Raw genomic sequence first — 24890 nt, 5'->3', positions numbered from 1 at the left:
ACGAGGATTAAAAGTTTCCATTTTCATGACGAAAACGAGAAACAAATCCCGTCATGCAAGACGTGTAAAAAAAGAAAAAGAAAAAAGAAGGGCGTCGTTGAAAAGAAGACTAGAAATAGAGTCGGTATCATTAGATTTATGATCAATTGATTGATCATCATCTGTGTGGTTGGCTTTACAGATGTTCTTGTAAAGGCTACGTTTTTGCCACCTCAGTGTCAAAAACCTGTGGATATGAAAAGAGTGAGCGATCACTGTATGTGGAGGACTTCAAGATTTTGTGAGGTATAAATAAAGGAAAAAAAACACAAACAAGTAATAAAAGTCATTGAAAGGGCAGCATATCTTTCAGATTTCAGATTGGACTTTTAGTGGGTTAATCTTTTCCTAAATGCAGCCATGCAATTTTTTTCCCTAAATTCATCTAAATGAGGAAATTTAGAAGTATAAAAGGAATTTATAAATGACGGAAATTAATGTTCTAGAATTTGTAAAGTTTCTTATTTGGGTGACAGGGTTTAAAATACGGAATTTAACCTTTATTTGTAAAGTTATCTTTTTTAAAAACTCAATCTTTCCTAGAATTTTAAAAATGACGACTTTTAGATAGAATTTAAAGTTGAGATTTATGACCTCCAAATTCATTTTTTTCCCACACGAAATTTCTAAATTTCTATGCTTTTTATTTATCCAAATATGAGAATTGGTTGATGCAAATAACCTAAGATTGAATTCCCTCCCGATAGATTATATCAATTTAGAGTAAATTATGGGTGGTGATTTTCCCACTCTCTTTTTGTCCACTTATACTTCCTTTTATTTTTTAAAATAATTTTTACTATAACATACAATTTCTAACAAGGGAGTGTAAGTGGACAAAAGAGGAGTGAGAACATACAATTTCCAATAAATAGAGTATAAACAGACAAAAGAGGAGTGAGAAAATCAACTCCCTAAATTATAGCTTTGGTTAAAAAACAATGGAACTAGTTGATATATTTGACCTTCGTTAGCTGTTTCTTAAATATTGTGTAAGTACAACAACAATCTTCAGTACCCAAAGAACAAAAATTAGTATATTCCAGCTTTTAAAAAAAACAAAAATTAGATTAATAAGTTACCATACTCTCATCTGAACACAAAAATGAAGCATTTTAATTTAAATATAGTTGAAATGTAGCTAGAGGAGTATTTCCACTCACGCGTGGAAATGTAGCCTGACACTTGCCATAATAGAATAATGATAAGATGCTCTATCTAGAACATGTTAATATACCCATAATTATTGGCAACTGGACAATACATCCACAACAAAGCGATATCATTATTAATTAAGTATCGAATTCATCATAAATATATTTGAATATATTCACAAATAAATGGACACAAATACACTAAACCAAATGCTAATCGGTAAAAGGTACTGTGGGTTTGAAATCCCAGAACTCTTTTGTTTTGCTATGCACAAACAAACAATTCTGCTTACTAAGCAGTGCAAACGTCATCAACATGACTCGAGCTTAATACAATTATTCCTCGCAAAAACTAATTTATTATATCCTTGCATCACCAATAACTTCAAATCTAATCCTTTAGTAACATTCTAGTAGCAACTAACTAAAACAAAATAAATAATAGGATTAATGTGACCACTGAGAGCATGATATTTTTTCTCTTTTTAACCCTAGTTTGAATATCCCTTCCTCTATTGATTACAATAACATCTTATTTTGTTAGGAGCACTCATCCAAACTTGACTTCACATTATCAATAAGCATCACACATCCAACCTTTGATTTCACACATGATCAATGGTAACTGCCATTCTTGAAACTGTACATTTAAAAGACGGGAACTAAATTGCAACATGTCCCAAACAGGAGTGCAAAATGTAACCAGAAAATAAAATTAATGTACAAGACAATTTGGGAAAAGAATGAGATTACATTAGGCCATGCTACCCCTTAGGACTTTTGAAACATGTTTATCTCAGTGCAAGTGCAATCTTGATTGAGACTCTAACAACTTAAAATTTAATTCAAAATTGTAAAGAATAATATTCCCTATCTTGGTTGATAGGGAGACTAGACTAGATTAGCAAATTGCCTATATTTTATGTGAATTGAAGATGTAATATGAATATGTTGTCTAACTTGGAGAAATAATGGGGACTATCTATACAATGTTGATGACTAAAACTTATCCCCCCAATTCCATTGAAAATGGTGGGATTATAAGGGATAAGTTTTCATCATCAACCTCTTAATATTCATATTATGCCTTGATTGCATATGAAATATAGCTGCATTACTAGTCTAATCTAATCCTCCCTAACAAATACGGCTCTCATGTTATGTTGTCACATTATTAACAAAGAGCATACATTCATATATAGCTATGCTTGATCAACGGTTTTAATTGACAATCTTAGAGCGCGATATATATCAGATAAATGGTTGCCAACTTGCCAGAAGTTGTATAGAATTATATATATAAATATACCAGGCAAAACAACGCCAAGTTTGATAAACTAGGCATGAAATAGGTTTTTTTTTTTTTGAGATAGATATATGTTCACACCTCAATACGCATCTCAAATAAACTGGTCTGACTAAGATTATTAGTTTATACTTTTGCGTAATTTTTTCTTTTTTTTGTTTTCTAGCATGCATTGGAGGTCCCATATATTCTCCTCATAAATTGGAGGAACGCATCAACGCATGCAAAACTAAATCTTTGTTGTCTCCCATTGCTCTTCGTTGTTAAGAACTTAAGATCAACTAAATCTTTGATCTCCCATTGCTCTTCCTTGTGGACACGCAGAATAGAAAAAGCTGGAACCGACGAGGGTTACAAATTTCCACATTCACGATAAAAACAAGAAATAAATCATGTCGTGCAAATTTCCACTTTCACGATAAAAACAAGAAATAAATCATGTCGTGCAAAACGTGTAAAAAAAGAAAAAGAAAAAAGAAGAAAGGCATCGTTGAAAAGAACATTAGAAATCAACTCGGTATCATTAGATTTATGATCGATTGATGTTCTTGTAAAGGCCACGTTTTTGCCATCTGAGTATCCATCCAACAATGATTTAGGCCACGTTCTCTTTCTATCTCTCTCTTCCCTTTTGCAATTTACTAATTGAGAGAAATATATATATATATATATATATATATATAGGAGAAAGAAACGTGTGGAAATGGAAAGAGTGATAGCATAGATCAACTATGGAGGATTTTCAGATTTTGTGAGGTATAAATAAAGGGAAAAAAAAACAAAAACAAGTCATAAAAGTCAATGAAAGGGCAGCAAATCTTTCAGATTTTGGATTGGACTTTCTGTGGGTTAATCTTTTCCTTAACTTTTTTATATAAAAAAGAGTAATACCAGGCTTACCACATTTTAATACCACATTGTGTACCACCTTTCTAATAGAGGTGGATTCCATTGTATTGGTGGGCTCCACCTTGTTTAGAGAGATAGTACACAATGTGGTATAAAAATATGGTAAGCCTAGCATTTTTCATTTCACCTTCCCTACCACCTTCCAAATAGCCGTTAGGTGAAGGTGCCGTTCGGTAGGGCGATAGTTGTGTCTCATTTGAGAAATCTAATTCCATTTTGTTCCTTATGCAGGCAAATTGAAGCAATCGAGCCTAACTCAGTCGGAGATTCAACAGATTGACAGGGTGAGGTTGAAGGTCCCTGTAGTAGAGAGGGTGTACCCCAAGTTCCTTTTCACCGCCAACTTGATCAAAGCCCAGCTCGTCAGCCCTGTCGAGAGTAAGTGCACTTTGTTTACTTTGTGTTCATTTATATCATATCAATGCCTTACCGATCTTCATTTTGTGCAGTGACGGGCGCTAGAAGAGCTTCCGAGGCCAAGAGGATGAACGAGTCGTCCAAGATGCGCCTCATGCTGGGCCTTCAGGGAAAGAAGAAGAATCAACAACAGGAAGCGGCCCCAGTGCCCATAGCAGAGTCAATCTCGAGGACCAAACCTTTGCCGATCGTCTCCGGCAACTCAATGCCGATTCGGTGCCCGGTGGGGCGGCAGTTGCAGGCTTTACTACAAGCCGAGGGTCGACTACCGAGGCCCCCTCTTCCAAGGCTGCCGGAAGCGTCCGAAAAAGGTGGACCTAGACGCCGAACCGCCCCAAAGCGTGGCGGCTAGAGCCTCCGATGGCCATCCTTGCCGTCGAAGACGATGACACTCCTGCCGATCCCATTACCCTAGCTTTGTCCATCAAAAACAGTTCAATTTGCGAACCACATGATCCTCGGTTCGCAAATGGAGCTATCAGAGATTGAGGAGGTCGAAGAGGCTCATTCGGGAGGAAGCCGGGCTTGCCTTCCGTCTCTGCATCGGTACCTTTATCGAATTCATACATTGTTACCGTTCGCTTCGCACTTGTCCCGATATTTTTCTTCTTTTTCGAGCCGATAGACATGTGGTGTGCGTGAAGCGGGTTATCAACGAGGCCACGGGCCCGAAGGCCTACGAAGACGGTCGTGCCAAGGTTGCCGAGGCGGGCAAGGCTCTTCAGGATCACGCTCACCTCTCAAGGACCTACAAGCTATCGAACGGCAGGTCAAAGCTTCGAAGCCAAGTTGGGGAGATGAGGACGGCTCTAGAGGCAGCGTTGATGGCGGCCAAGGATGCCGAGGCAGCCAAGGAGGCAGATACAAGTGGCGCTGGAGGACTCGGCGGGCTAAGGCAGCAGAGATCGAGGCTGCCGTCCGAAGCGGTTAAGAGATACCGTTCGTCAACCGAGTTCTCTATCTTGCTGGACAAGGAAGTGGGCTTGGAGATGGCGGACCTTCTGTATCGCTTCAAATAGTATAATCCCGGCAGAAACTAAATCTCAATTTCATTGCTGATCTCCCTCCTCTACCGAAGGCATAAGCGAGGAGATGATCGAGGATTATGAGGGAGATTGCTCCGCGAAGCCGTTGCAGATGTAGATGGAGCCACTGCCGATGAAGCCGCTGCCGATCTTGTGAAGGGCTACAACTTGAGCATTTACCTTGTAATTTCTTTTTTTTTATTTTTTTTTTTGTACCTGCCATGAGGCAATATTTCCAAACACATTGGTGTCCTTTAATTTATTTTGTTTCAGTTTTACTTCAAGTTTTGTCTAACTACCGATAGTAAGTTACAAACTAATTATTTTATTTACCGAGGGCTAGATTACAGATTAACTGCTCAAGGCTAGTAAAAGACTAACTTCCAAATGAACTTTTAATCGGTAAGAAGCTGAGAAACTAATCCTTTCATTTGCCAATGACTCAATAATAGATTAACTGCCGAAGACTAGTAAAAGAATAGCTCTCAAGTGAACCCTCAGTCGGTAAGGCACTGAACTTAAGTGTTTTAATTGCCGAAGGCTAATCAAAGGCTACCGTCCGAAGCGAGCTAAGCACTTTAGTTGCTGAGGGCTAATAAAAGTTTGTTCATAAACGTAGAATACGGCCTGATGGTCCCTCCCGTATCCTTTTAAATAACGAAAAATTAAATAAACACACCTAAAGGTTGTGAATATATAAGCCGAAGGATTTTTCATTAATTATTGTCGAAGGCAAAGATACATTCGGAGTTCGTTTTATAATTACAACATGTCATATGCTAGGGAACTACTTGAAATAATACTTCAAATGTTCGACGTTCCAAGGATGACCGAGGGTCTTGCCATTGGAGGCTCTGAGCCGATAGGTTCTTGATCGAAGGATGCCAATAATCTCATAAGGTCCTTCCCAGGAAGGTCCAAGGGTTCCTTCTGTGGGGTTCTTAGTTGCCAAATAGACTTTCGCATAATCTACTCCCCAATTCGAAAAGATCGGGATCTAACTCTTGAGTCGTAGTACCGAGAGACGCATTGTTTGTATGCCTTATTCTGAAGGTTAGTTTGTGCTCGGCATTCTTCGATTAGGTCGAGGCTCAATGCGAGGGCTTCCTCATTCGCCTTTGGAGCAAAGGTTTCCGTTCGTAAGAGGGCTCGTCGATTTCTACAGGACTACCGCTTCCAATATGAAGCGCGAGAAAAGGGCGTTTCCCGAGCCGTTCGGTATGATGTCCGAATGGCCCATAATGCTTCTAGAAGCTTCTCCGGTCAAGCGCCTTTGGCTTTGTCAAGCTGCCGTTTCAGTAGCTTCTTGATGATTTTGTTTATTGCTTTGACTTGACCGTTCGACTGTGGGTGAGCTAGGGAGGCGAAGAATGGATTGATCTTGAGACGAGTGCAGAACTACCTGAAGACTTCCGAATCAAACTACTTGCCATTATCGGTGACGATCGCATAAGGGATACCGAATCGGCAACAACTGTGAGTCCAGATGAAGTCTTCCATCCTGGCTGCCGTTATAGTTGCTAGAGCTTCGGCCTCTACCCATTTGGTGAAGTAATCCACGACAACCACGACATACTTGACTTGGCCTTTGCCCTGCGGCATCAGACCTATCAAGTCCAGTCCCCAATGGGCAAAAGGCCATGGGCTTACGATCGACGTTAAGGGTTCGGCAGGGATGTTAGGCACATTACCAAACCGTTGGCATTTGTCGCACTTCTTCACTAGTGCATTCACATCTTGGTGCATGGTTGGCTAGTAATATCCTTGCCGAAAAGCCTTGTGTGCCAGCGATTGGGACCCCGAGTGGTCACCACATACGCCACTATAGATCTCCTGAAGGATGTAGTCCCCATGTTCTATAGTGAGGCATTTTAGATACGGCATGGTATAGCCTCGCTTGTATAGGACATCATTAATGACTGTGTATCTTGCTGATCGGTATCGTAGCTTCCGGGCCTAAGATTTGTCTTGGGGCGGTACCGTTCGTTAAGTATGCGTAGATTGGGGACATCCGTGTGTTCTCGTATCGTACGCCACATACTTGGAGGTTATCGTGCTTGGTGGGCCAGGATTTCCACCACCCTCCTCCCGACCCTATCGTTGATTGCCGAGGCTAACCATGTCGTATCGTTGTGTCATTTTCGTCCGGGATCTGCCAATCTCATAGGCCTGGAAATTTTTAAGGAGTTGGTGGGCTGCCGATAGGTAGGCTGATATGGAGGTATCCTTGGCTGCGAAGTCTGCTGTTATCTGATTCAATATGAGTTGTGAGTCGCTAGGAATGCTGATTTGCTTTGCATTCATGCTCTTGGCTAGTCGAAGCCCGGGCAAGAAAGCGTCATACACTGCCTCGTTGTTGGAGGTTCTGAAGTTGAATCAGAGGGCATACTCGACCTTGGCTCCGTCTGGAGTAGTCAACACCAAACCAGCTCCACAACCTTATTGATTTGCCGAGCCTTCGACATGTAGAATCCATGCAAGAACGAAAGGGTCAAGGTGTTCGCATTCGCCTTTCGGTTCCCGGCATCGTCTGGCTGGTTCGGTGGTATCAAAGGTGTAAGCTCGGAGATGAAATCGGCGACAGCCTGACCCTTCTTTGCAGGCCTTGGCTTGAACTATATGTCAAATTCTCATAGCTCAATCGCCCATTTGATTAGTCGACGGGCGTTTTGAGTTTTTGTAGCACTCTTGAAGAGGTTGGTTGGTCAAAATCGTGATTTCACGCGCTTGAAAGTAAGGCGAAATCTTCGAGTGAGACTATGAGAGCTAATGCCACTGTTCCAAAAGAGGTTACCGAATCTGCGTTATGTAGCGCTTTCGACATAGAAGATACCGAGTGGACGGCAGTGCGAATACCTGAGAGATACAGAAATAGAACCTCTCCTAGGAGTGGTTTTGACAACAATGGTGCTATGCTCATGTAGTTCTTTAGGTCTTGAAATACCTTATCACATTCGGCAGTCCATGTGATATGTTGTTTGCCCCCTTTCAAGGCTCTAAAGAAAGGTACGCATTTATCGGTGGCCTTGGAGATGAAGCGTGTTAAGGCAGCGATGCGTCCGGTAAGGCTCGGATGTCCTTCTGCGTCTTCGGTCTCTCCATGTCGATTATGGCCTTGATTTTTTTGGGATTCGCCTCTATACCTTTCTGGCTGATCATGAACCCAAGGAACTTTCCTGAAGATACACCGAAGGCGCATTTCATCGGGTTAAGTGTCATTCGGTAGTCTTTTAGTCTACCGAACATGAGAGCCAGATTGTGTAGGTGCTCCTCTGCCGTCCGGCTTTTTACTAATATATCATCGACATATACTTCCATGATGTTGCCGATATGTTTGGCAAAGATTCGGTTGACGAGCCTTTGATATGTTTCCCTCGTGTTCTTCAACCCGAAAGGCATGACATTATAGCAGTACAACCCCCTATCTGTAATGAACACCATATGCTCGCTATCGGTAGGGTTCATAAATATCTGGTTGTATCCCTAGTAGGCGTCTATGAAGTGAGCAACTCATGACCAGCATTGTGTCCACGAGCTGGTCGATCCTGATCAACGGGAAGCTATCCTTCGAACATGCCTTGTTCAAATCGGTGTAGTCTTGACACATTCGCCATCCGCCCTTGGACTTCCGAACCATTACTGAGTTGGCAAGCCGACAGTGGTACGTAGCTTCTCGAATAAAGCGATGGTTTTAGCTTGTCAACTTCGATACGCATAGCCTCATACCGTTCGGCATCATATGAACGGCGCTTCTACCTTACGGGTTTATAAGTAGGGGAGATGCTGAGCGAATGGTTGATCTTCCGGGAGATGTCTGGCATGTCATCATAAGACCAAGCAAACACCTCCAAATGATGCAGTAAAAACTCAATGAATTGCGCTCGGAGGCGTGGGGTAAGTGCGGTGTCGATTATGACGCACCGATCGGGTTGCTCTTCATTCAGTATCACCGTTTCTAGTTCTTTGGCAGGTTGTGTTTGTGGCGTCGAATTCTCTTCCCTTGGGTCGTCAATAGGCCCGCTGCTGTTCGGTGCCCCTGGACGGACATGGCTTCTATTGGAGGTTTGCAAGCTACGAACTTTAGTGTTGTTGCATAGCATGTTCGCACACTGAGCTAGTCTCCTCGGACAGAGCTTGTACCTTTGCAAGTCGGAAACTTCATTAGCAATATGTGGGGGTACAGGTGCGCTTTAATTCTAGTGAGTGTTGTTCGTCTGATAATGTTGTTATATGTCGTTGGGCAATCTACAATGAGGAACTGGTCATAGGTCATTGTTTTTAGGGGGGCAACGCCGAAAGAGATGAGTAGTGATACTACCATTGGCTGGACCAAATCCTGAAAAAGCTAAGTAGGAGAGTTATCGCCAATTGACCTGGCTATCGGCAATTCCCATTCCTCTGAAAGCATCGGCAAAATTACATTTACCGAGCTTCAAGATGTCGATCAAGATACCGCCTTTCATCGCAGTCGGCGATTTCAGCTCGGATGATCATCGGGTGATCGTGGGAGCAAATGATCCCTTCCCCCTCTTCTTCACGGAACGTGATGGGCTCCCATCCTACCTTCAGAAACTTAAGGTGTCGGTCGGCTTCTATGCTGAAGACTTGAGGATAGTGAACGTAGAAGTAATAAGCATTGGGAAACTTTTATATTAGGCAAATCCACTTGTCTTATTTGCTTGACTTTGTTCTTAGTTTTGGACTTAAATGCAATAGTTAATTTCTATAATAAAGTCCTACACAAAATGAACTTTGATTTCAACCTCATGATTCAGATTGAAAGTCAAACAATTCCAAAACAAAATATATGCTTTTCTTGCATCGTGGACTCATGGATCTCATTTGGGAGATATTTTCAAGTGATGAGTCCACCTTAATTTCTTACAGGGATGTGAACGTAGAACTCATAAGTTCACATCTCTTGTAGGCCAATTCATTCATGAGTCCAACCTTTGTGAAAAATATGATTAATAATATGATCAATAAATATGATACATGCAATGTGCTCATTTTGGAGATATCTTCAAGTGACGAGTCCATCTTAATTTCTTACAGATTTCTTATAGGTCAGACTCATTCATGAGTTTGACCTTTGTGAAAAATATGATTAATAGTGATGGGATGAATAAATTTGATTCATATTCGCACTTATTTATCTTGTGTCAAAAATAAATTAAGGACTTCAAATATTCAATATGCATGTACCTCAGCATGATCCCCAATCTTAATGAAAAGGGCATTGGAAGGCATATCAAGATTGATCCACTTTTGTTTATAGTTTAGTTGGAGACCACCGTTGACGTTTTGTATGAGGGAACCAAAGTAGCCAGGGTCATAATGAGCCGGCAAACCGATTTGAGTGTTGGGTTTAAACCCGGGCGGATACACGTTCATAGCAGAAACATCAGTCCCAGTTTCTAACTCAAATTCCTTCTCTAAGTAATTTTCTTCAAATCCCAGTGTTTTCGATACTGCTTTAGCCAAATTAATTATCACCTCTCGATTCCTTTGGTAATAATCTTCCAAGGCCTCCCTCTAAGTAACATATATATATATATATATAGTCGAACATAAATTAAGGTTAATCTTAGGCCATTTAATAAAGACAAAGTAGGGGATGAAAAAAGTCGAGTTAGACCAATTATTAGGATCCGTACTTGTGCTTAAGGGTAAGCATCAATCTAGCTGAAATGACTAAACTGACTTATCTGAATCGTAATGACAGCTTTGATTTGGTTTTGATAATAGAAAAAGTCAAACAAAAACCGAATCGTAATGGTTTGGTGCAGTCGTGGTTTTAATTTTTAGAAACCGAACCAATCACATGTATATTTTACTGTTAAATCCAAACCACGGTTATTTTTAAACTCAAAACTATGTTTAAAAAAAAATACAAATATAACCACAATATAACTTTAAAAGATACAAATATACAATCCAAATCCTTATGTGTGAGATGCTTCTCCCCATAAGTGATTCTGGTCCTCCCATAATCAAGGACAGTTCCTTAAACATGCTAACCTGGGCTATAGCAAAGAGAACCTTTTTTTTTTTTTTTTTTATAGACCAAATTAATACCCTAGTCTAGGCCACTCAAATAAAACCTTATTAACTAATTCCACTAGACTAGCTAACCGCACGACTAGGCTAACCACATAAATTCCCTTCTTCTTCCTTTTTCCTAACTCAATTTTTTTTTTTTTTTAATGTTGAAATTTTGGGAATTATTTAGGGTTTATGAAGTATGAATTAATGATTTACAATTGAGGTTTATCAATTAGGGATTTTGATCAATTGATTAGTTATTGACATGTTGATTGAAGATGTGATAAAGGCCTAATTTCTTATTTACAATTGATGATGTTTTTATGTCCCCCCCCAACCAACATGTATTTTTTTTGTTATCAATAAAATTCACTCGTACTGTTGAGTTTTTTATAAGTTTGTACGTAAGGTAAATTAAGCCCATACCATTTTGAAATCATGGGTCCGTCCATGCCTATAATCACTCTCAAACAAGCCCTTAAACTCTTATTTTGGTTTTGGTGGTCTTATTTGAAATAGGAAAAAGGCGCACAACACCATTACAAGCAAACAGAAATCCTTATCATAGTAGTTCTGGATACGTCATCAGAAAATATTGAACCAACATCGTTACGTTCTCCTATGGACTTTTGTTTTTATTTGTATTTCCCAACCCTCCTCATGTCACTGAAAAGTATGGCTAGCTCGAAAAATAATTTCATTCATATAACTAAGGTAGCATACATAGAGCAACACGAAACAATGGCCTCATTAAAATCCACCTGAAGGACAAATCTCAAGGTAAGAAAGAGTACCACACATATTATAGACTAACAAGAGAGTCTGAATCATAATACATGACAAGTAAATATATATTTTTGAATGGAATTACCATCCAATTATTCTTAAATATAAGCAGCTATTAATTTGAAGTTTCAGAGTCGAATCTGATTCAAGTTTGCTCTCGCTTCAATCACATGGTGGTCATTGGATTCCAAGTATGCTTTGTAAGTCATTTGACGATAAGAGGGTGGGTTGTGGTCGTCCACAAACTCTGGTTCAGGCTTCACAGTTACGTCCAACGATGGCCCAAAAAAGAAGGGTAAACTCATCCTTTCCACTTCGCTGTTTAAGGCCACCCGATGCAACAAGCTGTTGTATTTTCCATTCGTAAGAATCTGCCATGCATCATGTGTATAACCCAAAAAGTTGTCAGACCAATTAACTCAGGAGAAAATATATCACAAACGTTTTAATAAATAAAACTAATATATAGTAGCTATGGTTAAGGCAATAATGGAAATTGTTTCATGAACCAATCGATCGTTTCATATGAGATGAGGCTAGTGATATTACAGATCGTACACATCTCATGTGTTGAGAACATTTTTTCTTATGAATTGGGACGGGGCAATTCGAACTTGTAACCTATTCGAACATTTTTTCTTATGAAGGCTTCATGTGTTGGGCCCAATAGTCACACGTGCTTCCAAATCACCAAATATGTGTTGTCCACGTGTTAGACTTGAAAGTTTGCCACACATGCGGGGGTGTGTTGAGAGTATTTAAGGGACTTAGCCTGGGTTTATAAGGAGTTGGGCTACTCCCCCAATTGCCAATTGGTTTTAGGGTGGAACCTCAACTTCCTTCAAGTTGATCATGTGTTGAGTTGAGAATATAAAACCCACAAAGTTGAATATTTAAAACTGTACATTATAATATAAAAATATGATTAGCCTCTCAAAACTCAAAGCCAATTGACTTAGATACCCTAATCTTAACATGGGGGAAGTACATACGTGGGGGAGCTAATTGATCTATGTGTTTAGCCTAATCCAATCATACGTTATTAGTTTTCATGGAGAGTAATTAAAAATTTGAGAATCTTAAACGCACCTCTATATGGTCGGCAACAATGACAAAAATGGAACTAGGAGGAAAATCTGCATTGAGCCACTTCTTCTGATGTTCTATCTGAAGCCCCCCACCGACGTTTTGTGCAAGGAGGACAAGCAAACCAGGGTCTCGATGAGGGAATTGGCCAATCTGATTCTTATCATCCGAGGACTGCGACAGTGCTGGATAGTAATTTGGTCCAAAAACATTGTAGCCCGATTCCAGCTTCATTTTGTTTTCTATGTAGCATTCTTCAAGCCCTAGAGATTTTGAAATCCCTCTAAGTAATTGCATTCCCATCTCTCGCATTCTCTCACAATACTCTGTTAAAACCCTGCCAACATTATAACAAGTAAGAAAATACGTGTGTGTGTGGCTTCTTTGTGTGAAAGGGAATGAATGCATGCGTTTGATACAAGCAGGTTTACACGGAATCGGCAGGCTCTGTTGGGCAATGGAAGGTGGGATGTGCCCTCATGTGGAGAAGCTCTCTTTGGGTTCTGCCGCCCCACCTGAATCTGATCCTATCCGTTGGATCATTCGTATCATACCTTCGCTTCTCCTCATCACTTTGATTAAAAAATTTGGAAAGCCAATTCATAACACTCCCAATCAGGCTATCTGGGATCCCATGATTTGTCACCTACAAAATCATCAAGGTGACTCAAACATCAGAAAGAGATATTAAACATTCCAAATGGTTAATCAGACTCATTCTTCCAATGCAATATATATTCATTTTTATCAAGAAACACCTAGGGCTTTTTAGCTAAATGGCATCCACATGGTAATAACGTGCGGACGTCCGAATGAGAAGAATTGCTATACAAATTTTCTCCTATGCAAAAAATAACAACCATTTAATTGAGTGGTTTCTGTTAAATGGTTTCTTATTCAAGTGATTTTTTTCAAAAATAATATTTGAGAGATCACCTAAAAAATAGACAGTTCGAACATTAAAATACAGTGTGAAGTGGGCTTTACAAAGGTGTCCCTCATATTTGAGGGATTCATTAATTGAAGATCTCTATATACATTTCCATTATATTGAGGGATCACTCAAATAATTTTATTTGAGCAATACCATAAAGAGTCCAATATGAATTTTGCACCAATTATTTATCAAACGGTCTCTTTTGAAGTCATCATTCAAAGGTCATTCTTGCAATAATAATAATAATAAATAAATAAATAAATAATGGATAAAATAAAAATCATTAAGACTTCTATTTGTGACTAGCAAAAAAAGGACCAACATGGTGTTTTAATAAAACACTAACATAATAACAATTTAATTAAATAATTAAATGACTTTGGATTGAAGTGAAATTTTTTAGATGTAATATTTGGTGGAATACCTAAAATATAAAAGGTTCCAATAGTTGAAATAAAATGTGGAGTGGGCACTAAAAGGGTGCCCCACAAATACTTATTCGAGATATTCATCAATTAAAGCTCCTATATATTAGTCATATTCTATTGAGAGATCCCTAAAAAAATTATTTGAGGGATACATTGTGTGGTCCGCTACGAACTTTACTTCAACAATATCAAACCGTCTATTTTTTAAGTCATCATTCAGTGATCATCCTTGCAAACAATTCAGGTAAATTGAAAATCATTAAGACATCGAGTTTTGACCAAAAAAATAGATGAACATGGTGTTTCAAGAAATAGACGGTTCGGATCATTGAAATACAACATATAATGTGCGCTACAAAGTGTCCCTTAATATACTTATTTGAGAGATCCTCCAATTGAAACTTTGTGTGTGTGTGCACACATATACATATAGTTTGTGTACGTAATAAGTGTATATAAACTTGAGGTATCATGTTATCAGTTAACATGGTCTAAAACGTGTTTAGTTGGCAATTTAAGTGGAGTGAAAATAGAGACAAATGGAAGGAGGAAGAAGTGGATACTGCGAAGAAGCCGTAGTTGAGGCAAGCTTGATTGAGGTCATTGATAGCTTGAGACCTTTTGAGACAATCATTGGAGATGAGCATACAGTAGTCAATGATTGGATTTGGAACATGACATGATTCATGGTCACGTCCTGAAATGCAGTTTATGCTGCCGTTGGTACTTGAAACACTTTTTGAGGACTTAAAACAAGGGTTTTCACTTTGAGTAAGCTGTAGTGGAGTTGCTTGAGTTCCAGACATGGTGTGCGTAGTAAGAAAAAGAGCGAGGATTCAATGAGAGGGGCTAGCCGAGAGTAAATGAGACTGAGAGCTTGAAGACTCACATGCATGCAAAAACCAGAATCCCCAAGTGACCATATTTATAGCCAAAAAGAAAAAAAGAAAAAAAAGGGGTAAAATAATTACTGGACCACTTTTTTTCCCGGACCACATAAAACGTGTGAATGCAAACTAGAACAACTTAGGCATAAGATGCAAATTTCAAATTAGGGTTAGCTATGCGTTCATAAAAATACTTGAATTAAAACATGATTCACACTTTAATTATGGGAATACTTGAACTAAAACATGATTCACACCTTAATCATGGGAAGTAACTATTACCAAAATGTAAAGAAGAATAAATAAAGAAATATTTTACATAGCCTTCAAACAGAAACCTTCGAAGAGTGTGGAAACCATTACTTCATAATTAACTATATAATATAGGGCCAATGAATGAGAGCCGTATAGAAAAATAATATAATTAGTGAACAGTTGAATTGGAAGAAAAATAATATGCATGCACTGTAACAAGAAAGCAATGGGCAATCAATGAGAGCCTACATTTATTTGATTGCAGCAGTTATCACGTCATTCAACGAATGACACAGAAAGAGTCTTGTTGTGGACACAGCTTGAACCGACGAGGGTTACAAGTTTCCACTTTCTGACAAAAACAAGAAACCGTCTGCAAGACGTGTAAAAAAGGAAAAGGAAAAAAGAAGGGACGTTGAGAAGAATATTAGAAATAGACGGTATTATTAAATTGGAGGAGGAAAATCACCACTCTAGATTTATGATCAATTAATTGATCATCATGTGTGTGGTTGGCTTTATAGATGTTCTTGTAAAGGCTACGTTTTTGCAACCTCAGTGTCAAAAACCTGTGGATATGAAAAGAGTGAGCATAGATCACTATATATGGAGGACTTTAAGATTTTGTGATGTATAAATAAATATAAAAAAAAACACAAACAAGTAATAAAAGTCATTGAAAGGACAGCATATCTTTCAGATTTCGGATTGGACTTTTAGTGGGTTAATCTTTTCCTAAATGCAGTCATGCAATTTTTTTCCTAAATTCATCTAAATGAGGAAATTTAAAAGTACAAAAGAATTTAAAATGACGGAAATTAATGTTCAAGATTTTGTGAAGTTTCTTGTTTGGGTGACAGGTTTAAAATACGGAATTTAACCTTTATTTGTAAAGCTATCTTTTTTAAAAACTTAATCTCTCTTACAATTTTAGAAATAACGACTTTTAGACATAATTTAAAGTTTGGATTTATGACTTCCAAATTCCATTTTTTTTTCCAAGCAGAATTTCTAAATTTCTATGTTTTTTATTTATCCAAATACGAGAATTGGTTCACGTCAATTTAGAAATTTTGACTTTTGTCAAAATCAAAAGGTTATTTCCCTCATCCAAATGATGAAATTGGTTTATGCAAATAACCATAAGACAGAATTCGCTCCCGATAGATTATATCAATTTAGAGTAAATTATGGGTAGTGATTTTCTCACTCCTTTTTTGTCCACTTATATTTCCTTTTATTTGTTTAAAATAATTTTTACTATAACATACAATTTCCAACCAGGGAGTGTAAGTGGACAAAAGAGGAGTGAGAACATACAATTTCTAACAAATAGAGTGTAAGCGAACAAAAGAGGAGTGGAAAAATCAGATCCCTAAATTATAGGATGGGTTAAAAAACAATGGAACTAGTTGATATATTTGACCTTCTTTAGCTGTTTCTTAAATATTTGGCTAAGTACAACAACATTCTTCAGTACCCAAAGAACAAAAATTAGTATAAGCAGTGCAAACGTCATCAACATGACTCGAGCTTAATACAATTATTCCTCGCAAAAACTAATTTATTATATCCTTGCATCACCAATAACTTCAAATCTAATCCTTTAGTAACATTCTAGTAGCAACTAACTAAAACAAAATAAATAATAGGATTAATGTGACCACTGAGCATGATAGTTCGAATATCCCTTCTTCTATTGATTAAAACAGTCATCTTATTTTGTTAGGAGCAGTCATCCAAACTTGACTTCACATTATCAATAAGCATCACACATGATCAATGGTAACTGCAATTCTTGAAACTGTACATTTAAAAGACGGGAACTAAATTGTAACATGTCCCAAACAGGAGTGCAAAATGTAACCAGAAAATAAAATTAATGTACAAGACAATTTAGGGAAAGAATGAGATTACATTAGGCCATGCTACCCCTTAGGACTTTTGAAACATGTATATCTCAATCCAAGTGCAATCTTGATTGAGAGTGTAACAACTTAAAATTTAATTCAAAATTGTAAAGAATAATAGTCTCTAACTTGGTTGATAGGGAGGATTAGACTAGATTGGACTAGACTAGCAAAATGCCTATATTTCATATGAATTGAAGGCATAACTTGGAGAAATAATGGGGACTATCTATATGATGTTAATGACTAAAACTTATCCTCCTAATCCAATTGAAAATGGTGGGATTTTGAGGGATAAGTTTTCACTATCAACCTCTTATGAATAGTCCAGTCTAGTCTAATCCTCAATGTTAGAGCCACTTTACTAGTCTTATCTAGTCTAATCATAATAAATAGGCTCACAGTCACCATACTCATTATGGCTAGATCAATGGTTTTAATTGACAATCTAGTCTAATCTAATAAACGACGCCAAGTTTGATAAGCTCCCTATATATATATATTTGAGATAGATATATATATGTTCACACCTCAATACGCTAAGTTTATACTTCTGCGTAAAATATATTTTTTTTCTAGCATGCATTAATTGGAGGTCCCATATATTCTCCTTATAAATTGGAGGAACGTATTAGTGTCGATGCATGCAAAACTAAATCTTTCTTGTCTCCCATTGCTCCTCCTTGTGGACAAGCAGAATAGAAAAAGCCGGAACAGCAATGGGAAACATGAAACAATATAAATTTCCACTTTCACGACACAAACAAGAAACAAATCATGTCGTGTAAGACATGTAAAAAAAGAAAAAGAAAAAAGAAGAAAGGTATCGTTGGAAAGAACATTAGAAATAAAGTCGGTATCATTAGATTTATGATCGATTGATGTTCTTGTAAAGGCCACGATTTTGCCATCTAAGTGTCCATCCAAAAATGATTTTGGCCACGGTCCCTTTCTATCTCTCTCTCTCCCTTTTGTAATTTACTAATTGAGAGAAATATATATAGGTGAAAGAAACGTGTGGAAATGGAAAGAGTGACGGCATAGATCACTACGGAGGACTTTCAGATTTCGTGAGGTATAAATAAAGGACAAAAAACGAAAACACGTCATAAAAGTCATTGATAGGACAGCAAATCTTTCAGATTTTGGATTCGACTTTTAGTGGGTTAATCTTTTCCTAAACCCTTTTGTATAAAAAAAAAATATAAAAAGGGTTTAGGAAAAGATTAACCCACTAAAAAGGATTAACCCACTAAAAGTCGAATCCAAAATCTGAAAGATTTGCTCCCCTTTCAATGACTTTTATGACTTGTTTTCATTTTTTTTCCTTTTGTGTGTTATTCTAAAAATTGAAAAGATAAGGACTAACATGTCTTAAGGGTGTAATCACAAAGTACTAAACTGTAATTAACCTTTTTTTTAAAATCAAGATTGTAATTTTTTTTTTTTAATCTTTATGTTGGATTGTTAGTTAATGGTAATGTTTTTGCATTACCCTCAATATTGACAGCTAGAGACGTCTATTGAGAAACTTCCTACTTGCTTTTTTAGGTTGTATTACACAACCATTAAAGTAGTTGAAGCTCATGATGCCATGAAACCAGAAGTTCATTGACCCAAATTATGTTAAGGCAGTTTTGGAAATCCATGGTCCACAATGATGCATAAGATTTGTATAAATTTGTAAGGACATTGTTTAAAAACTCAAAATATCGCTTTATCTAATGAATATCATTGCAAACCATGCTCACAAAGGAAAGCTGTCACAAGACCATCTCAGTCAAAAATTGACTTTGAGCCCTTTATTCTGAAATAATTCGAGATATTTGTGAGCCTATAAAAGATTTATTTATGGACCACTTCCCCAATTTTACTGGATGCGCATAACAAATGGTCACATATTTGTCTCTTGTCATGGAAATTCCGAGCACAACTCCCATATTATCCAAGTAAGTCAATTTGACTCAATAATGGTGGTGAGTTTATTTTCCCAAATTTTGATGACTATTGTTGTGAAAATTTTCCCTCCGTCAGGGGGAGAAATGATAGTTTCTAAGGAATGTCGTAAATTAGCGTTGAATACAACTATTTTGTCTCATCAAGATAATGCATATGTATAATTTGATTAAAAAAATATCCCTTGACTAAAAAGAACGTCTTATTTTGTTAGGAGCACACATCCAAACTTGACTTCACATGATCAATAAGCGTCACATATCCAACCTTGATTTCACATGATCAATAGTAACTGCCATTCTTTAAAAGACGGGAACTAAATTGTAACATGGCCCAAACAGGAGTGCAAAATGCACCCAGAAAATAAAATTAATGTACAAGACAGTTAAAGTTTCTTCCTTATTTCTCTTCAAAATGAACTGAAAGGTTCGATTTCTATTAATTCCGTAATTGATCGGATTAACTCTAATACAATCCGACATAATCCTAACCCAAAAATATTAGAGAAAATATGAACTAGTAAAGTTTCAGTTAGATTTCATACCTTGGATCTGATGTATCAATCCACAAGAGCCATGTTCACCGAGTGGTTGTGGAAAACTACAAAGTGAAGAGGATCTCAGTGGCTACGCTTCATGGACCTTCATTGGATGCATTTGTGAGCCCAGAACCAGAGTTTGTGGATGACTCTCACCCAACTGCAAATCGTGGTAAATGACCTACAAGCAATCCTTACAAGCTAATGGCTCCGATGTGATCGATGTTCAATCTAGCATCGAACAAATTCGTCTTTAAACTAGATCTGCAGACAGTTTAAATTGTGGGGTGTCAATAAACTTGAACAAGATACAAGTAATTTGTTCAAAATTTGTAGTTATAGAAACTGCGCAGTAAGCATATGTCATGTGGTTCAAAATGTTATTTCAGTTGTCTGAATAAATTTGTATTTCCTAATAGATATTATGACATTGATTATCTTTTTCTCAGTTTGATTAACATTAACGAAAATATGTTGGAGATATGTGTAATTAGTCACTGCATAAATTATGCTGTCATAATATGCTCTAAACTAGGCCGTGTCCTGGTTCACAATAAAAAGACGCTTAAGATTCAATTTCATCCATATCGCACTTGTCATCCTTAACCATGTCATAGAAAAAACAATTTCTAAGATGTCAAAACTGTTCTAACACAACTCAATAATTTCATAGGAAACCTTGTCACTCAATTTTACATGCTACAATTGCTTCTTCAACCGCCCAATAAGGGAAAGTACTGAAGTCCTAATTGTAGAGGGATTTGTCTACTAACCTAATTAGGAAGTATTCCGACTCAAAAAGAAAAACTAATTAGGAAGTAAAGCTCCTAAATTATCTCATTCTAAGACTCCTAATCAAATTGACGGATAAATATAACCAATGCCCAACTTGGTTTCATTTAGATGTAGAAGTCATCTATAGTTTATTATCATCTATTTATCTTGCATTCGCACAGCATGAGCTGAGCCACCTCCTGCTATCGATTCATTTCTTTATATATAGCTGGCAGCCTTATCGATTCATCCTTAGACTAAGTACAAATATATAGGAATAGATGGTCATTCTTATCAAGCAAGAGAAGTAATTGAGAGTTACAAAATAGAGTTGGTATGCGTGAATGGCAGTAGCTTTATAGGGGAGAGAGAGAGAGAGAGAGAGAGAGAGAGATTAATTATGTAGGCCCTAACTCTGACCAAAAAAAAAAAAAGGTAGGCCCTAACTTCACGAAGTGGAAATTGTACAGTTGTATATGGACCCGAATAGAAATACTAGTGAACAGTTGAAATGGAAGAAAAATAATTTGCGTGCACTGTAACAAGAAAGCTATAGCCAATCAATTGATTGATCATCATCTGTGTGGTGGGCTTTTTGTGAAGGCTACGTTTTTGCCATATCAGTGTCAAAAACTTGTGGATATGAAAAGAGTGATAGCATAGATCACTATACATGACATGGAGGACTTTTAGATTTTGTGAGGTATAAATAAAGGAAAATAACACAAACAAGTCATAAAAGTTATTGAAAGGGCAGCAGAGTCTTTCAGATTTTGGATTGGACTTTTAGTGGGTTAATCTTTTCCTAAATGCAGCCAATTTTTTCCTGAACCCTTATATATATATATATATATATATATATATATATATATAAAGGAGTAATTTGGTCATTGGGTTTAGTGTTGATTTACATATTTTGGTCATTGGGTTTAGTGTTGATTTCAATTTTAGTCACTGTTCTTTCAATTTTTCGAATTTGACCATCACCACTTTGCATCGTGAGCAAATCAAGTCCAATTAAGTATTTCGTCAGTGAAGATGCATGTGGTGCGTGTGTATTACTGCCCTTTCACATCAGCTCAGCTCTCTCTCTGAGCAAAGGCCTTGCTAGATCTCCATCTGTGCTGCAAAGGATCAAATCCATCCACCTCTACAACTTCAGATCCCCAGAGCCACACACCAACACCTTTGAGAAAAACCCAAATCACATGAAATTATTCCATTTCTGGCCATTGCCTTGTGGACGACAAAAACATGTGTCGTCGAATGTCCGATCACCATACAAATTTCTCCATACTAACATAAATTGAAATAATAACTTTATTATCAAAACAATAAACCTTATTCATAAGTATTAGCACTGCAACAGAAAGTTATTTATGAGCAATTCTATTGAATTACTTCCACACATTATTATTTTAATGGTTTAGCACATAACAACTCCTTGCCAGCATGAACTCTAGTTCATAGCCGAAGTTGTGCCATGCATGATTTTCCATCGATCTCATGGTAACCATTGGCTTCCAAGGAGTCCTTGTAGATCATCCCTCGGTATGCTGGTGGGTGAGACTCGCCTACAAACTCTGGAGCTGGTTTCACAAATGTGTCAAGTGATGGTCCATGGACTGTGGCCACAGAGATTCTTCTCACCTCGTTGTTCAGGATCACACGATGCATAGGACTCTTGTACTTCCCATTTGTTAAAACCTATTATATATAATACAAGAAATGAATTAAAAACAAGTAATACGCATTGGGAAGCTTTTATATTAGGCAAATCTACTTCTCTTATTTGCTTGACTTTGTTCTTAGTTTTGGACTTTAAATTCAATAGTTAATTTCTATAATCAAGTCTTACACAAAATGAACTTTGATTTCAACCTCATGATTCAGATTGAAAGTCAAACAATTCCAAAACAAAATATATACTTTTCTTGCATGGTGGACTCATGGATCTCATTTGGGAGATATTTTTGAGTGATGAGTCCACCTTAATTTCTTACAGGGATGTGAACGTAGAACTCATAAGTTCAACGTAGAACTCATAAGTTCAACTTTGTGAAAAATATGATTAATAATAAGATCAATAAATATGATACATGTAATGTGCTCATTTTGGAGATATCTTCGGGTGACAAGTCCATATTAATTTCTTATAGATTTCTTGTAGGTTGGACTCATTCATGAGTTTGACCTTTGTGAAAAATATGATTAATAGTGATGGGATGAATAAATTTGATTCATATTCGCACTTATTTATCTTATGTCAAAAATAAATTAAGGACTTCAAATATTCAATATGCATGTACCTCAGCATGATCCCCAATCTTAATGAAAAAGGCATTGGAAGGCATATCAAGATTGATCCACTTTTGTTTATAGTTTAGTTGGAGACCACCGTTGACGTTTTGTATGAGGGAACCAAAGTAGCCAGGGTCATAATGAGCCGGCAAACCGATTTGAGTGTTGGGTTTAAACCCGGGCGGATACACGTTCATAGCAGAAACATCAGCCCCAGTTTCTAACTCAAATTCCTTCTCTAAGTAATTTTCTTCAAATCCCAATGTTTTCGATACTGCTTTAGCCAAATTAATTATCACCTCTCGATTCCTTTGGTAATAATCTTCCAAGGCCTCCCTGTAAGTAACATATATATATATAGTCGGACATAAATTAAGGTTAATCTTAGGCCATTTAATAAAGACAAAGTAGGGGATGAAAAAAGTCGAGTTAGACCAATTGTTAGGATCCGTACTTGTGCTTAGTGGTAAGCATCAATCTGGCTGAAATGACTAAACTGACTTATCTGAATCGTAATGACAGCTTTGATTTGGTTTTGATAATAGAAAAAGTCAAACAAAAACCGAATCGTAATGGTTTGGTGCAGTCGCGGCTTTAATTTTTAGAAACCGAACCAATCACATGTATATTTTACTGTTAAATCCAAACCACGGTTATTTTTAAACTCAAAAATATGTTTTTTTTTAAAATACAAATATAACCACAATATAACTTTAAAAGATACAAATATACAATCCAAATCCTTATGTTAATTTTTTTCACGGAAATAAGTTCTCTTTTTTCTTTTTCAAAAATGGCATTTTTTATTAAAATTGTAGCTTAAGTGGTTAAAACATTTACTTATTCATCAAAGAAGAAATGAAAAACATTTTTTTAAATTAAAAAGAAAATTTAGGATTTTTGGTTGGTTAGGTGAGTAGGTTGATGCATGGGTCGTACACACACGATTTTTCTTTTCTTCAAAAACACTATTTTCTTGTACCTGAAACCAGCTGGTTTAGCAGGGCCTTCAAACTTTGGATGTGGGAGCACCTTAAGATACTCCCTCTTGACAGCTTCATGGTCCCCGGGTGAGAACCCTAGCCCCCATCTGATCCTATCCGTTGAATTCTTCTTCTCATAATCCTTCTTTTCCTCCTCCGTCAGATCAAAGAAATCAGAAATCCCATTCAGTGCTCTCTCAATTACGCAATCAGGCACCCCATGATTTACCAGCTGCCAAGTTATCAGGCAACATGTTACATGCATGTGTAATTTTGTACGCAATATAAACATGCGACAGCAAATTATAACATAACACAAAACCCTAATTAATTAACAGTTTTGTTTCTTTTCTTTTAGCCAAATATGTATATATATATATATATATGTATATATATATATATACAGAGCTAGTATTTACAATGTGATAACACTAATGAGTTAATAACAAAGCCACATAACCCTACAGAGTGGGTAAAATTTCTTAACTTTTCCGATGTGGGACACTACTTCACATCCTTAGAGAGTGATCAGCAGCATATTGTATGCCAACATGTTCACAGTTGAAGCTCTATGTGTGTGTGTGTGCGCACATAGTGAATTGGTTTTGAGGCATTGTAGTAAGCAAAATGGTGTGCTATGGGGGAATGAATGCATATGTAGATGAGAGGAAATTCCATACATAGAAAAAGCCGTACTCCTCGCAGACATACGCAAGGTATTGGAGGGCTTTGAGTCGTTGATCAGGATCATTAGAGCAGATCAGCATGCTGTAATCGATGGTGGGGATTTCATCATCATTAGTTGAATGATTAAAGGAGGTGGTCCTTTTGGTATCAGAAAGGCTTTGGGTTAATACTACAGAAGCTGCTTTAGCCATTGAAAACAACTAAGAACTAGCGATGGCTGCAGTGAATAAAGAGAGTGTGCGTTTTGATTGGATTGAACATCGATCATTGCCTGTTTTTATAGGCACATTGTGAGATATCAAGGTAAGGCTACGATGCCTCTATGTAATTTCTAGGAACATGCTTGTCAAAGTTAATTAATAAGATTATCTGGGAGGTTTTATTTAATGGGGGGTTTCACCATTAATCTTTGCTGAATCACTCACTTTCGTCATGCTTCTTTAGAATGATCACCTCTTAATTTCCGC

At 37.2% G+C, this 24890-nt stretch overlaps 2 protein-coding genes across 2 annotated transcripts; both read right to left on the bottom strand.

Moving 5' to 3' along the window:
* Positions 1-11676: 11676 nt before the first annotated feature.
* LOC103336564 (2-oxoglutarate-dependent dioxygenase 19-like) lies at positions 11677-15000 on the bottom strand. The gene is made up of 4 exons (XM_016795189.2): positions 14696-15000; positions 13199-13413; positions 12771-13104; positions 11677-12052 (listed from the first exon to the last, which is right to left on the bottom strand). Exons 1-4 carry the CDS (start codon positions 14936-14938, stop codon positions 11810-11812), a joined length of 1035 nt encoding a protein of 344 aa, XP_016650675.2. The 5' UTR covers positions 14939-15000; the 3' UTR covers positions 11677-11809.
* A 6771-nt stretch (positions 15001-21771) lies between these two features.
* On the bottom strand, positions 21772-24679 carry LOC103336505 (2-oxoglutarate-dependent dioxygenase 19-like). Its single transcript, XM_008239550.3, has 4 exons — positions 24417-24679; positions 23736-23968; positions 22762-23089; positions 21772-22159 (listed from the first exon to the last, which is right to left on the bottom strand). Exons 1-4 carry the CDS (start codon positions 24612-24614, stop codon positions 21917-21919), a joined length of 1002 nt encoding a protein of 333 aa, XP_008237772.2. The 5' UTR covers positions 24615-24679; the 3' UTR covers positions 21772-21916.
* Between the last annotated feature and the right edge of the window lie 211 nt (positions 24680-24890).

Source organism: Prunus mume, linkage group LG6, assembly GCF_029339155.1.
Source record: "Prunus mume cultivar Tortuosa linkage group LG6, ASM2933915v1, whole genome shotgun sequence".
NCBI classification, from domain to species: Eukaryota; Viridiplantae; Streptophyta; class Magnoliopsida; order Rosales; family Rosaceae; genus Prunus; species Prunus mume.
This window is presented reverse-complemented; position numbering and strand designations above follow the sequence as displayed.

Coding starts and splice junctions, on each gene's coding strand:
- LOC103336505 (XM_008239550.3), bottom strand. CDS start 24,614: ATGGCTAAAGCAGCTTCTGTAGTATTAACCCAAAGCCTTTCTGATACC. Junction 23,969..24,416: donor AGGAGTACGGCTTTTTCTAT/GTATGGAATTTC, acceptor ATAACTTGGCAG/CTGGTAAATCATGGGGTGCC. Junction 22,160..22,761: donor AGATTGGGGATCATGCTGAG/GTACATGCATAT, acceptor TATATATAATAG/GTTTTAACAAATGGGAAGTA.
- LOC103336564 (XM_016795189.2), bottom strand. CDS start 14,938: ATGTCTGGAACTCAAGCAACTCCACTACAGCTTACTCAAAGTGAAAAC. Junction 13,414..14,695: donor TCAACTACGGCTTCTTCGCA/GTATCCACTTCT, acceptor ATGATTTTGTAG/GTGACAAATCATGGGATCCC. Junction 13,105..13,198: donor ACAGAGCCTGCCGATTCCGT/GTAAACCTGCTT, acceptor TAATGTTGGCAG/GGTTTTAACAGAGTATTGTG.